Source organism: Meles meles, chromosome 5, assembly GCF_922984935.1.
Source record: "Meles meles chromosome 5, mMelMel3.1 paternal haplotype, whole genome shotgun sequence".
Taxonomy (NCBI): domain Eukaryota; kingdom Metazoa; phylum Chordata; class Mammalia; order Carnivora; family Mustelidae; genus Meles; species Meles meles.
In genome coordinates this window covers 7,530,381-7,544,900 of record NC_060070.1, presented here as the reverse complement: position 1 = coordinate 7,544,900, position 14,520 = coordinate 7,530,381, and the positions used below count along the sequence as shown (strand labels likewise).

Here is a 14,520-nt window from a genome sequence, read left to right as displayed (position 1 = left end):
ATGTGAACGGGACTTGGTTCTAAGCACGTTTCCTTCTCTCTCCTTTTGCCCCCAATTTAAAAGTCCATCAGTGTTTAAAAGCAGATACAGAATGTGCCCCAAGCTATACAGTCCTCCTTCACCAAGGGTCTCCTTGGCCAAGTCAAAGGGGCCCCCCACGCTGCTGGCCACTCTGAGACTCCGAAGGCTCATCAGGGACTGGGCCCACGGAGCCTCCCCACCGCGTCAGACCCGGGGACTCCATCACCCCAGCTCGTCTGCTGGTCTTCCACCTCCTCCACTCTCAACACCTGACGTGCCCACCTGGTCCACCAAAAACAACGTGGCGTGAGCAGACGCCACAGCTGTCCGCAGGGGTGGCTCCCCGTGCAAAACGTGATCCCCAAGTTCAGGTGCGAGCTGCCCCTGCCCCACGTTGTAAGCCCGTTGCAACAGCTCCCCACAGAGACAGCTGCAGTTTGGCTATCTGATCCAGGTGTGACCGGTACGCACCGATGTTTCCAAGGCGACAAAAGTCCGCTAAGGAAGCCCAGTGCCAAAGGCATGCGAGAAGTCCAACCCGTTGGAGGACACGGAATTTCATATTTATTCTGAATTCTGCCATTGAAACTCTGTGGCTTGGGGGTTCCACGTTCTTAAGTCCACAAAGAGGGAAAGGCAGGGGTGAGCACTGTCCCTTAGCAGAGATGAAGGACATGGAGTGGCCTCCAACCATAAGTCCAGTCCAAACATCTACTGTGGGACCTCGAGCAGATGCTTTAATGCCTCTATAACTCGTTTTGTTTTAAGAAAGGGGGTCTATATAGCATCTATTCATAAAAGTCTCTGCAAAGAGTCAATAAACAAATTGCGTCTAGCACGTGGTCATCACCGAATCAGAATCATTATTGCTCATTAGAAGACGTTCATCTTGATTCCAAGCGGGAATGCAAAGCGATTGGTGAAGAGCATTCTGTCAGGTAGAAACCGTGAATGCCTCTGTAATCCTGAATGATGGAGAGCAACAAGGCAAGTCATAGCGGTAAACAGGGGAAATGCATGAGGGGGGAAATGGGAATCCGACTTACCCCTAACACCCCAAAGCGTTCGGCCAGGCTCCAACCACAGAGAAAGTCAATCTCAAACTTGTGGTTCAGAACCACGATGGCATTTTCCTTTCCATACTTGGGGTAGGCCTGGGGGTCTGTGTGGATGACGCACTCCGTGCCCGACCACCACTCCAGCAACATCACCAGCTCTGGAACAAACCACAACAACAGACAGACGTTTATTTCATGCATGCGTGGTGAGCAAGGCTCGGCTCTGCTGGGCTGGGCTGGAGTCAGGCTCTCCCCTCCCGGCTGGGACAGAAAGCAACTTCTAAGAGTCAAGGTCTGCATCATTACCGCCCAGGCCCCCATCTCTGACACGGTTTAGAAGCAGAAGGGGAAAGAGAAAGACTCCACTGCAGGATCCACGGAAGGAGAGGAAGCTTGGAGAAGCCAAATGACTTGCATTCCTTGATTAAGTGCCTTGGGGAGAAGTCAATGAGGAAGCCCGACTTCATCAAGAACGCGTGCCCTTGTGTTTACGGTGCTCTGAGAGGCGGCATGAGGTGATGCCCAGAATTCTGAAGATCCTGGGAAGTGACTAATCAGGATACTTACAAACTCCATCAGAGAACACTAAATACCTCATTTCTCTCTCCCGTTCATGATGCTCGTGTGCACCCAAAATAATGAAGACCCAGAGTGTGGGGAAGCGAGACTCCGTGAGAGCTGTTATACCGTGAGCCTGCGTGAAACTTAAAATACTCCGTGTGGGAACTTGGAAAACAGCGCTTCCTTCGGGCCATAACGACCAACTGGACTTTATTCTTCAGTGATGGCTTGTAGCCCTGGTGACCCATTCCCAGCCTGGTTGCTTCAGGAAATGCCTATCTATATGGTACAAATTGCCCAGAAAAAGAGTTGTACAGTGGGTGAAAACTGTTATCTACATAGAAGCTTTAAGGAGAATTTGGAAAGGTGAAGGTGTTCAACAGGGGGATGGGTGGATGTGAGTTCTCTGCCAAGGTCATAGCCCTGTTGATCCCCGATTAGTGGGGCACACATTTAGCAGAGGACTCACTCACCACCCCTGTCCATACACACACGCTCACGCACACACATGCACGTGCACACACATGCAGACGAGCAGGTGCAACCCTGACTCCAGGCAAACCTATGTTTTAAAACCTTTCTCCTTGAGGTTGGAGATGGATATTTTCTAACAGGTGCGCTAGAACTCTCTAGAAGGCATCACGGGCTAGTTTCTAGGCAGTCCTAATCTTTAGAATGGGTCACTTCATGGGTTCTGCGAGGATTCAGGTAGAGGACACATTGGGGACAGAACACACAAAGCACAGAGGAAAGTCCCAGCAAGTCAGCCACTCGGGATCCAGCATCATCATTCAAAATGAACCAACATCCTCCCGTTACTGGACCATAAAGTAAGTGTCTGCCTGTTCCTTGGAGAAAACGCCAAGTCCGCAGTCGGTTGTCCCCCAGGTGGTGACATCAGTGGGACCTCACGTGGCAAGTCAGGGAAGGAGAAGGTAAGTGCGTAGGGAGGGCGGGAGGGGCAGGCAGCACCACTGGCCAGGACTAAGGGACCGTTTGTCGTCACCCGGTAGAAGGATGCTAATATTGCTGCACTGATTTCCTCTAAGAGACAGGATGGGCAGGACCAATCTACTCCACGACTAGCCACAGAGCACTGATAAATCCCCAAAGCAGAACAACACGGGAGTCCGCCAGATAAGGGTGACCATCCCTGTGAATCACATCCCACTGTCGTTCTGCAAGTAGCTCCTGAAGGCCTCTCCAGGCCCCGCCGCTCCTCACCAGCAGCGAGGAGGGGCCGACGCACACCTGCCCCAGCACCATCCCCGGGACCTCAAGCAACTTGTGATCCAGTGTGGGATCAGCTCCCTGATGACGAAGCACAAGCCGTGGGTGCAAGGACTGCGTTGTCTGGTTCTTCTGACGCTGGCCTGCGTCCAGAACCCAGCACAGCGCCGGCATACCGATGCTCAACAAACCCCAGTGACCTACTGTGTGCAAGCACCACGCCCAGTGGAGGTGTGGCCTGGATGCCTACCCTCCTGGAACCGACCGCCTGGCATGGGGCGGCGGTTTTCCATTCACAAGACGGTGGGATGGGGAAGGAAAGACTTGTTCACAGGACGGATGGTTGCTGAATGTCGTATTCATGCATATGGGGGTCGGACACACCAGGCTCCAATCCTGGGGTGTGCCACTCACCACTGGCTCATTTCTCAATGTCCCCTAAGCCTCCCTGTCCTTGTCCGCAAAATAGGGATACGAAAAGCATTTAGACTTTCTGCCAAGCGGAGGTTATTAAATCAGATGATGCCGTCAAGGCAGCCAGCATAATGCTGCACATAGTAGGGAATCGGCAAGTGGCCAGCCTTTTATTACAAGGATACGCAAGCCTCTGCAACCACGAAAGGCAAGAGGGAAGGGATGGGGGAGGAGAGCCAGCCGCAGCCAGACGGAGAGAGAGACGGAGGGAGAACGTTACAGCGGCTTCTGGACTGGAGTGGGGAGCGATGATTTATGGCTTCATAATGAAGACAATGGGAAACCACCGGAGCATTTTTAAATAGGCGCACAGCAGCATCTCATTTGCATTTTGAAAAGCTCGCTCAGGCTCAAGTGGGAACAGACTGAAGAGCCGGGCAGAAGGGGGGGGGGGGGTGTGTGCCGGGAACCAGGGATGGTGCCAAGGCCCGCCAGCTAACAGTGGAGAAATAGGTTCTCAGGGCACTATTAGCCATATAGCTGGGCACTAAATCTCACTGGGAAGAAGAGTTTCCTTTCCTTTTGTCAAAGGCTTTCCATTTCTTTGCTATTCACAATAAGTACATTTATAGAGTCACATTGTGAAAGAATTTAAACATCCAGAAGTATATAGAGGAAAGGTGAAATTCCTTAGTGATATGGCAATTAGGTTAGGCTGGACTACATTTCCCAGACTCCTTTTTGGTTTGCTTGTTTGTTTCCAGTTACGGGGGGCCACGAGGGACAATCCTAGGAGGTCTGACAGGTGGAAGGGAAGTGTAAGTCACTCACGCTGCTGCTGATCGGCTGATTCCCCTCCTCAGCTTGAAGCGGCAGCCGAGCGGGGCCCTGCAATGCACCCTCCCTTCCCTAACACCTCCCTCCTGCAGCTTCCCTGACTCCTGCGCCAGGTGTGTGTCTGCTGGCCCATGCAGGGCCCTCATGCCATCGACGCCAGACGCAATGACAACTGACCTGGGATTCAGTCTGTCCTCGTCGGGCTTCAGACGGTGCTTGGGTTCCAACCTCTTGATCTCCTCATCTTAAACCCATCACACCTTCTTGCCTGCCTTCCCCGGGGCTTCAGGCTCCAACATGAGCTGTGGAGACCACACCCCCAGCTGCAGACACAGCCTGGCCAGCCCTGTGGTTGACGAAGGACCAGTCCCTGCAACCCATCACGGCACAGGTGGCCACGGAGCTCCCAGCATTTCTGTACCTCATGGAACCCTGCCGAGGCACGTCTTCCTCCCTGCCCCAACCCGCTCCCTTGTCCAGGGTTAACCATCAGAAAGAGTCTGGAAGGAAACCTCGTAGTCCTGCTCCTAGGCATTTACACAAAGAGGCGCGCGCGCGCACACACACACACATGCCCTCATGGGTTTCCCACCCAAAAATGGGTTCATACTTTATCGACCTTTGTAAAAATATACATATAGTGATTCTCTCCAAATGGTATATTCTGGATCTTTCCCTGCTGACACATACTCATAGTGATATGAGCAAATATTGGCCGGGCTCCAGCCGTGTGCTGGGGACCGCTCCAAGGGCTTTGCACGTGGTAGTGTGTGAAATCCTCGCGTTAACCCTCTGAGGCTGGGAGGCATTATTATTATCCCTGTCTTAAAGATAAAGAAACAGAGGCACAGAGACTTCTGTTCAATATATGAAACTGTCGGGGTGTTTTTTGTTTGTTTGTTTAGGTCAAAAAGAGCCAGAATGACGGCATCAGAAAGGCTAACACAGGGGCTGCAAGGCTGTCTGTGCGGCAGACGTACCATGATTAATTTGGCCATTCTGCCACTGATCAGCGTTTTCCCCCTTGCTTTTTTACTGTTATAAACACTGCAATAAACACCCTTGAAAATGCACGTTGTAGACTTCTGTAAAAGTATTTCTCTGGCATAGGTATACACAAAAGTAGAATTATGGATTGAAGAGTACACAGATTTAAAAATTGCACAGATGTTTCCAGATCGCCCTCTGAAAGGATCTACCGATCTGCACTTGAAACAGCTGTGCAGGAGAGGGTCTGCGTGCTGCCGCCTGGGCCGATACTAAGCTCCTTGCAGGCTGGGGCCACGCGTGTCCTTCGATAACTATCCCCACATGGAGCAGGCGGAAATGCCAATGACCTTGTGACATCCTGCAGGCAGCACCCGGGTCTCCTCCTCTCGAGCCTCTGGCACCCTGGTCCCAACACCCAACATGGTAGATCCTCAGAAAGCTTTTATCTTTAGTTGAATGACTTCCCGGCTGATGTTTTCATTGGATGTTCTTATATAGGGAATGACACACGACTTACAAACACCATGAATTAAGGTTTTCTTGACCCTGTGGTATGGCTGCTCCCGTCTTCCTGGCTGAAGGGCACTTGCCTGTAGGGCTGGTCCCATGTGAGGGGGAGACATCTGTCCTTTGAGTGAGATGCACCCCACACCATGGCGCCTGGGCTCGGGGCAGGCAAGGCACCCCTGGTCCTCACGCACGGGGTTCTGGGGCGTCTGCCAGCAGCAGCGTCTACAGCCCGCCTTGCCTGCTCCCACCGCCTGCCCTGGGTGGTTGCAGATCCCGGGAGGGCTCCGACCCTCTCCCTCCGTAGAAACAGGCGCTCCATCTCCTCGCACTCAGGAAACTCCAACTCAACTGAGGAAGTTGCCAAAGGGCACCGTGCAAACGATTCTGATCAGGACTTTGGGCAGGTGACTGTCGCCAAGGACGCCCGTGAGGAAGCAACGTCCTTCCCTTGTGGATTCGGGGGAAAATCGCTTGCCAGCGCTGTTGATTGCACACCTCCCGACTGGCATTACGATGCTGGGAGTCAACGACAAACACTACCAGAGCAAATAGAAGAGAAGCCAAATAAGGTCTTTGCCCCCAAAGCATTTACTATCTCGACCGTGTACCCAAACCAACCCTCGTGAAGCAACCAGGAAAATGCAATAGGAGCTCCGAGCCAACAAGAACCGGGGCCAGTCGTTGAGCAGTTAATTAAAAAACAGTACAGCCAGGAATGAAAACAATGCACCCGTGCAAAACGCAAGCAGAAGCAGGGGGCGGGGGCTCCTTCTGACAGCGGCAGACGAGGGCCCGGAGGCTGCTGTGCTAACGTGCGGCGGTTCTCCGTGAGCTGGTGACGTTCGCGGGGGCTCCCCGGGCCCGGCTCAGACCTCCGTGATGCGGCAGTCCTACCTTGGCTATTAGGGTGAGCGAGTGCAGGGCCTCTTGGTGGACATGGCCCCTCAGGGCTTGGCCCCACGTGTCCCCAAGCACGGGGAGGACATTCTGTCCGGGCCCCGGAGCCCCAGACTGTAGGAAGCCGCAAGGAGATGGGAGAGCTGAGGCCCCATGCCCAGGAAGACTGCTCAGGAAAGTGGCTGGGATTTGACTCCTCCAGGTCAGGTGCTGTCAGGTGAAGAAAACATGCAGACCTCCAGGTTCCCAGGCGCGGCCCTACTGTGTGCCGTGACTGGTGAGCCAAGGAGCCTGTCGCCCTGAGGCTGAGTTGTCCATGGGGAACTAATGGCCATGAGACAGAAAAGGCAAAGAACGGAAGAAAACTCTGGAGTATGAAGAAGCCACGCTTGCCCCTCAGGGATGTCCTCATGGAGCACCTCATTACCGAGAGCATCTGGGGGATGCCTCCCATTTCTCCTTGATCAGACTGTTCCTGCTCTCCGAGAAAGCAAGTGGTGACTAGGTCCACATGGGAGGGATGATGGCTGCAGGAACGTCATGCACAGACCACAAGGCATCCCCACCTGGCATCCTCAGACCCTGGAGTCCCCTCTCACCTGCTCGCTGGTTGGGCACATGTGGTTATAGGTCAGAATCAGCCTTTATTGGTGGCAATGAAAAAACTTTGGTCCCTGACCTCAGAGGGGGCCCCAGGAGGTGCCCTTCCTTCTTCTCTGCCTCTCTCCCAACCACGAGTCCTTTCCATTCTGACCTAGAAATCCTTTTATCCAGGGACACTGCCTCAGGGTAGGGACTTGGCATGCTTTTTGCTGGCCTCTGCAGTGGCCCAGATGCCATGGTGACAGCGGGCTCTGCACCCCTGGGGCCGCTGGTGTCTCTGCAGTGGCCCAGCCAGGAGCCCCCACTGGGTCCTGAGCCCCTCTCAGCTTCATCTCGCTGGCCGAGTGGGGTGACACCCAGGAGTTCAGTCACTTCGGGACTCCATTCTATCTGGGTCCTCGAGAACATTCCCGTATCACCATGATCACAGACAGGGCTGCCCCAGCCCTCAGGCCCTTTTACTTTGACCTCAGAATAGATCTAGATGGAGAGATACCTATTTGTTCAAAGATGGAGGAGATGCATAGGACACAGGAGAAAGGGAGCCATCCCCCACACAGCGTGAAATCCTGTTTCTAAAGGTAGGAGAGAGCTCCTGGGTGGCTCAGTTGGTTGAGCGTCTGCCTTCAGCTGGGGTCATGATCCCTGCGTCCTGGGATTGAGCCCCTGCTTCGGGCTCCCTGCTCAGCGGGGAGCCTGTTTCTCCCTGTGACTGCCACTCCGCCTGCTTGTGCGCGCTCTCTCTCTCTGTCTCTCTCTCTTTCTGTGTCAAATAAATAGGTGGCATCTTAAAAACAAAACAAAAAAACAAACAAAAAAAAGTAGGCAGGGAAGCTGGTTTCCTCTGGTCCCCAGGGCCTCACTACCTCATCACTAAAACGGTTTCTGTCCCATCCTCCCTCCCCTCCCCTCCCGTCCCCACAAACAGACACCTGAGTTATCGCGCCCCCTTCCCTCTACCCCTGCACCTCAGCCTGCACGTTCCTTCCTGGCAGGAGGGAGGGGTGCCCCGTTCACCTGGTCCTCTAGGGATGCCAAGTGAGCCGGCAGGGCCTTCGAGGGCGGTCAGATTAACAATCACCCACTTTTGCGGTCTTCCTCTTTCCTGTAGCGACTCCCTGCGGGCTCAGCCAGCCCTGAATTCTACACCAGGGGCCACACCTGGCTCGGCCTGTTGGGCAGACTCCACTTGGGGGAGGGGTGTGTGGTGCAGAAAGCGACCTGCACTGTGAACACCTGATCTGTGGCCTTGATTTCTGGATCCCGCGGGATGACCAGAACCCGGCGGGCGGCTGTAGGGCCTCTGGGTCTGGAGCCCAGAGTTGTTTCTATTGTCTCTGTTCAGCTTAATCACAGATCGGAAACGAGGAGTGGATGGACGAGAGGGAAAGTGAGGAGGGAGGCAGAGGCACCTTTTTGGCTGTTTATAAGAATGAGGAAGAGGAGGAAAATGGGGGGGGTTCTGAGAGGGGACATGTTCCTTTTCACCTGTCCTGCACCGCTCACCTGGGGGACATCCATCAAGTCACAGGCACCCACCCGGCACTCTCTAGGCCCTGAGCAAAAACTGGAATAAAAATAAAATGAAACTGAATAATTTGGGGAGCTGAGAAAACAGGAAGGTCTGGTCTCAGCTGTGGCCCCCGGGGATCTTGCTACAGGCACCACAGAGCAGACACACGCTATAAAAAGGAACAGACTTAAGTGACCGAACGCACCTCTCATGTTACGGGGCCTGATACAGATGCTGGGATTTCTGACCTGAGACCAGATCTAGGTACTGGTCCCCGTCTGTCCACCTCCAGACCCTACTGGGAAGCTGCCTACTCCCCAAGCCCCACTCACCGTGTCCCTAACCAGCTGCAAACGTGGCTGGAGCCTGTTCCTCCTGCTTCACACTTCTTTCTTCCCCACTTCCTGTCTTCCAACCACTTCTTATCCAGCCTTCCAAGGCTCAGCACAGGCCCCGGTTTCTGAGAAATCTCAGACCCCAGACCAGAGACCCGAGTCTTCCAAACTTCCTGATGCTAAGTGTGCTCCACCATTGGGGCACCTGCTTGGACTTCCTTCTGTCTGCCCCATTTCCAGGTAGCGCGCCAGCATGTGCCTTCCTGCCATAGGCAGCTTTCGGGGCTCCCTGCAGGCCACACCAGATGGGGAGCCTGGTGTGCTCGCTCCACTGCAGTCCACAACCTGGGGGCATTCCAGCTTTCCCCACTTCCACGCCCAGACCATCGGATGATGCTGAAGCAAGATGCCCATACGCAGACACACAGTACGCCTGTGCTGTTAACATTCGTGGAAAACAATGTCTATAAAGGCTCCGCAGAATGGGGGAGGGGGAGGGAAAGTTTGGGAAGCCAGGCAGCAGGGCTCTGGTGGAAACTGGTCTGTTAGGAGAAAGCATCATGCAAAGCCATCTCTTTCATCCCTGTCCCCCTCCCGGCCCCCACAAAGTGCCTGTTTCTAGGCAGGCTTTGCCCTTGGCAGGGTTCGGAGGGAATGGACTGGAAGCTCAAATTTTAAGAAGGTAATGTTGCTACATTGTAACTTTCCCCTGAAGCCTTGAGTATGTGGCAACAAGGGTCCACGAAAACAGATGCCTGAGGGAGGCAGGGCAAGGGTTGGGGGGCTGCAGCCCCTCCCTTCCCCACCATACACACATCCTTCCAGATGAAGGCAAGGGGAATTGGGCAGTGGATTTTGAGCCAGGGTGGACGGAGAACAGGCAGTAAAACGCTCCAAGACTTTAAAGTATGAACAATGGAGTGAACAAGGTCAAGGGTGGAAAATCAGCTTCCATCAAGCAGAGTCAGACTCTGCTTCCAACTGGGTCCATCTTTCATCAAGTCCAAACGTCAAGAAATATGACCATCTTGAGTGAGGAGTATAAAAGCCAGGAGAAGGCCTATGCTTGCCACCCCCAATCAAACCCTTCAGGGAGAGGAGAGGGGAGGAAGGGTCTAGAACCCAAGTCCCACTGCTCCACTCTGATGCCCTGATACCTGGCTCCGTGAGACTCCCTTCGGGTTAGCTGCTCCGAGATCACTGAGCTGAGGCACTGGTGTCTCCTGACCTCCCAGTCCTGGAAATGTGACTGACCTTACTTATCCAGTCTTCAAATCCTGAGCCCAACAGGGGCCCAGAACAGTTGGAGGTGCCTGAATGGGGCAGGGAGCAAGCAAATTCCAGCAGGGGAGACACACACGCAGGTACAGAAACATGTAACCTGGAAGATGGCTGTCAGGCCTGTGGGCAGCAGGAGGGGAAGGGGCCGGAGGGGGGCAGGAAGCCGATCTCTCAGGACGGCTCCGAGGAGGACTTTCCGGCTGTCACAGTTTAGTGCAATCATGCCATGATCTAACTACATATGGCCTGTGCCAGACAAGGGCTGGTTTTGTACACGGGGATGTTTCCAGTGCCTGGGACTGGGAACACACTCAAGAGGTGACTGGCAGGGGCGCCTGGGTGGCTCAGTGGTTTAGGCCGCTGCCTTCGGCTCAGGTCGTGATCTCAGGGTCCTGGGATCGAGTCCCGCGTCGGGCTCTCTGCACTGAAGGGAGCCTGCTTCCCTCTCACTCTCTCTGCCTGCCTCTCTGCCTACTTGTGATCTCTCTCTGTCAAAAATTAATAAGTGGAATCTTTAAAAAAAAAAAAAAAAAGAGGTGACTGGCAGCCGCGGGGGGGGGGGATAATGTCAGCGGGTTCAGGGTGGGGACCAGGGACAGCAAGTGGGCTGTGTGATCAGCCAGGGAGAGGGCAGAGAGTATGGGCACATGGAGGGTGAGTTGGGTTCTGGCAGGTGGAACAGACAGGGCCTGTGCTGGGCTGGATGGGGTACGGGAGAAGAGAAGGTTAGGGAGAGATTCTAAGGTTCCTGCTCTGAGCAGTGGGTCTAGACCTCCTGGGAAGAGAGCTGAGAAACAAGGATCAGGGAGGGAGGGGCCGGTAGTGGGGACAGGGGCTGGGGTTGGGACATATCAGTCAAACGAGGGTATCCTGCAGTCCTGGCTAGGACTGGTGTAATGGTAACAGGGCTATCCTACCCTGGCCTTCGAGCCTCCCCCTGGCACGGCACACCCTTGGGTCACTCCATCCCCATTCCCTGCCCCAACTCTTCTCTCCCAAAACTGCCTGTCATTCTCCTTCAAACGCTTTCCCACTCAGTCACCAAAGGAGGTTCCGACCCCTTCCAGGTGCTGGGCAAGATGAGAAATCAAACTTCAGCAGATCAGGAAGCAGCGGTAGCTCGGGATTGGCAAACACCTTTAGCAACCAGATTTTGTTCTCTAAAAACTATGCTTCACTGTGAGGAGGCACATGGCCCGCAGTGAGGAAACGCACTGCCGTGAGAACTCCTCTTGGAGAACCACTGAGTCCGATCTATCCAGCATTCATGTCTAACCCCCAGGCTCCCATGGAGGGAGGGAGGAGCAGACGAAACCCCACCCTGTGAGCACTCACGCAGCCAGAATGCGGGACCTTCCGCAGGACAGAGGCAAGAAGGGGAAAAAAGAAAACAAAAAAAGAAAAAAGAAAAAGACATAACAAGTGGAAGGACCCTATTTAAATCCTGACTTGAACACTCCAAATGTTTAAAACAAAAACAAGACAGCTTGGAAATCACTGGAGAAATCTGAATCTGGATAGTATCGCATGGTGCCGAGAGGTATTAATTTTGCTAGGGGGGATAATGTTGAGTTTTTGGTTTTTTTTTACAGTGTCCTTATTCTTTATAAAACACACCTTGTGGTAATTTGGAGTGGCATTTCAGGACACACGATGTCTGGGATTCACCTGAAAAACCACAGCCTCTAAGATAAAATACTTAAAGTCATATCGAGGTGCCATGAATATGGGGCTTCCTCCCATTCCTTTCTACTCATATTTATTTATATGTTCTGTAATTTTTTTAAGAGTTTATTTATTTATTTGACAGACAGAGATCACAAGCAGGCAGAGAGGCAGGCAGAGAGAGAGAGGGAAGCAGGCTCTCTGCTGAGCAGAGAGCCCAATGCGGGGCTCGATCCCAGGACCCTGGGATCATGACCTGAGCCGAAGGCAGAGGCTTTTTTTTTTTTTTTTCGAAGGCAGAGGCTTTAACCCACTGAGCCACCCAGGTGCCCCTATATGTTCTGTAATTAAAAAAAAAAAAAGTGAAAGGAAACACGTTCCCCCTCCCACACAAGAATACATGGAGAGGCAATGAGTACAGGGTCAAGGGCGTCCCCCAACACTCTAGTCCTGCCTCAAGCACCCACTGCCACTTCTCTAGAGGCAGCGAGGAGAAAGAGACAAAGACAAACACCTTAGCAAGATATCCACACGTGAGATGCAGAGCAAGCCCTCAAATGGATTTCCATTTTTTCATTTTAATTTTGGAGAGGGATGGAGAGTAAAATACAATCTGAGAATACTTTGCACTTCAATTCCGTTCTATTAAGCGATGTAAAGGAAGGTCTAATGTTCTCTGAGTGAAAGCTTCCATCTCTCGGCTCCCCCTTGGCTCCCTCTATGGAGTAGAAACGAGCTCTCATGATACGCTGCTCCTCCCCTGTCCACGCTTCACCACATCAAGTCCAGGCCACAGAGGCTGGGCCCCGGAGCCTCACCCTGTCCCGCAGAGTGACTTTGGGGAGTTCCAGTCCCCCATCTCACCTTCCTGATGTCTAAAGTGGGGACAATGGCACCACTAGCTTGTGGTGACGCTCCTGTGTCTGTGCTTGGTAAATGAAAGCTAGGTGACTGCTTGGTGATAGTTATTGGCTGTGGACCATGTTTCTGACCTTGATTGAGTGACTCCAGACTTGCTAAGTGTTTTTTCTGCCAGGTCCCTGTAAGTTACAGGGAGGAACGGGCAGAAATCTTCCAAGCTCTCTTACAGAAGGGAGGTCCGTAACACCCAAGTGAAATGGGGATTTACCAACGCTTTAAGAAGGGTCTGGCTGACAGCCAACTCTTAAGCGGAAAGACCCTTATGCCTCTGTTTTCTCCAACTTCGCACACTGACCCCTCCCTATTTCTCTGATTCAAGCCCTAGTGCCCTTCAAGACCAGATCAAATCCCCATAACCCCAAATTCTGAAGTGCCCTTGATTCTGAAGTGCCCTTGATTCAGAACGGGTCTCTGTCTTCTGCTTCATGATGGCAAGTTCATGGGCTTCTGGTCCCTTCTGCCTCCTTGAGCTATGACCAAAATGGGCTATTTATGTTTCCGGAGGTGTCTGGAAGCTTAGACTTCTACTACCTGCTCCTAAGGTCTCCATCACAATGGTCCTCCAGAATTACTTGCTAAGTTGTTTTAAGGAAAGAAGGCTTTCTTAAAACCAAGAAGTTTGAAGGCTGTGGTCATACTGAAGTGTTTACCTTCCCATACACACAAAGATGTTTTACCCTCGTTAAGCCTCAGGACCAGATGTTCTCCTTGAAGACAAGGGGCCTTTCCCTCCAACCTTGAATGGAAGTCACAATTCACAAGCTGGGTGCACACTATGTGCGCTTGGGCGGAACCCACATTCCACACTGAGTTTCTGCCAAAGAAATGGGAGATAAGGCACAAGATGGCATTCTCCGTGTAAACCTATAAAGACAAATCTTAAGGACAGTCCAGAGATGAACAGAAGTCACCTTAAAGAGAACAAAGGGTCTCCTGGCCAGCACTCAGACCCCAGCTTCAGGTAAAGAAATGGACACAGCTACAGAAAGAGTGAATCGACCAGAAGGCATGCTGGTCACGCAGAAGCCAGGCCTGCCCACGGGGCTGATAGCCTCCTACCACTGCATACCCACGGAGTCCCTTTGCTGAGATGGCAGATGTACCCATCTGCCTCCTGAATGTGATCTGAATTCCAGTGTACATCAGCCTTCAGGGCAAAGACGTCTTGACCAGCAAACGTGAGCATTTGCTTTATCTTACTGTCTCCGCTAAGAAATAGATTATCAGCTGCATTCTTATTTTCATACGTAAGCGTAGCAGAAGATAGCTTAATATTGATTCATTGAAGCCTGATTAAAATCATAATAAATCAAATGTCATAGCCCGAAACACTGAGGATCAGACTCTGGAATGTGGTGAGTCTTCCAAGTACAACCAGCCTAGGGGGAGGTCCGTCCCTCCTCCTGCTATCTCTAGGGCTCCTCTACAAACAAACATTTATTTGTGGCCAGGAATTTTAACTTACGGTGCACTCATGGGTCATCTGGTCAACCCACGGCAGTCCTCCCTGCCATCCACTGTCATCACCCTGGTCCCCAGTCCTACCTCACCCGTGTCTGCTGCTATCCAAGCTCTTTTCCATTCTCAGTGGTGCCCTGTCTCTCCCGATGGCCTTCTATCTGGTCTGTCTGCCTCCAGCATCACAGTCTCCTCTCATCCAGTCTGTGCCCAATGCCCGCTTAAC

At 52.8% G+C, this 14,520-nt stretch overlaps 1 protein-coding gene across 2 annotated transcripts in view; it reads right to left on the bottom strand.

Annotated features, from left to right (window-relative positions):
• Positions 1-14,520, bottom strand: part of AGPAT4 (1-acylglycerol-3-phosphate O-acyltransferase 4) — a 116,786-nt gene that overhangs the window by 26,444 nt on the left and 75,822 nt on the right. For both annotated transcript variants that reach the window (XM_046006868.1, XM_046006869.1), the window contains exon 3: positions 1,068-1,237. In XM_046006868.1, coding sequence (XP_045862824.1) covers positions 1,068-1,237 — 170 coding nt within the window. The remainder of the gene's footprint in view (positions 1-1,067; positions 1,238-14,520) is intronic.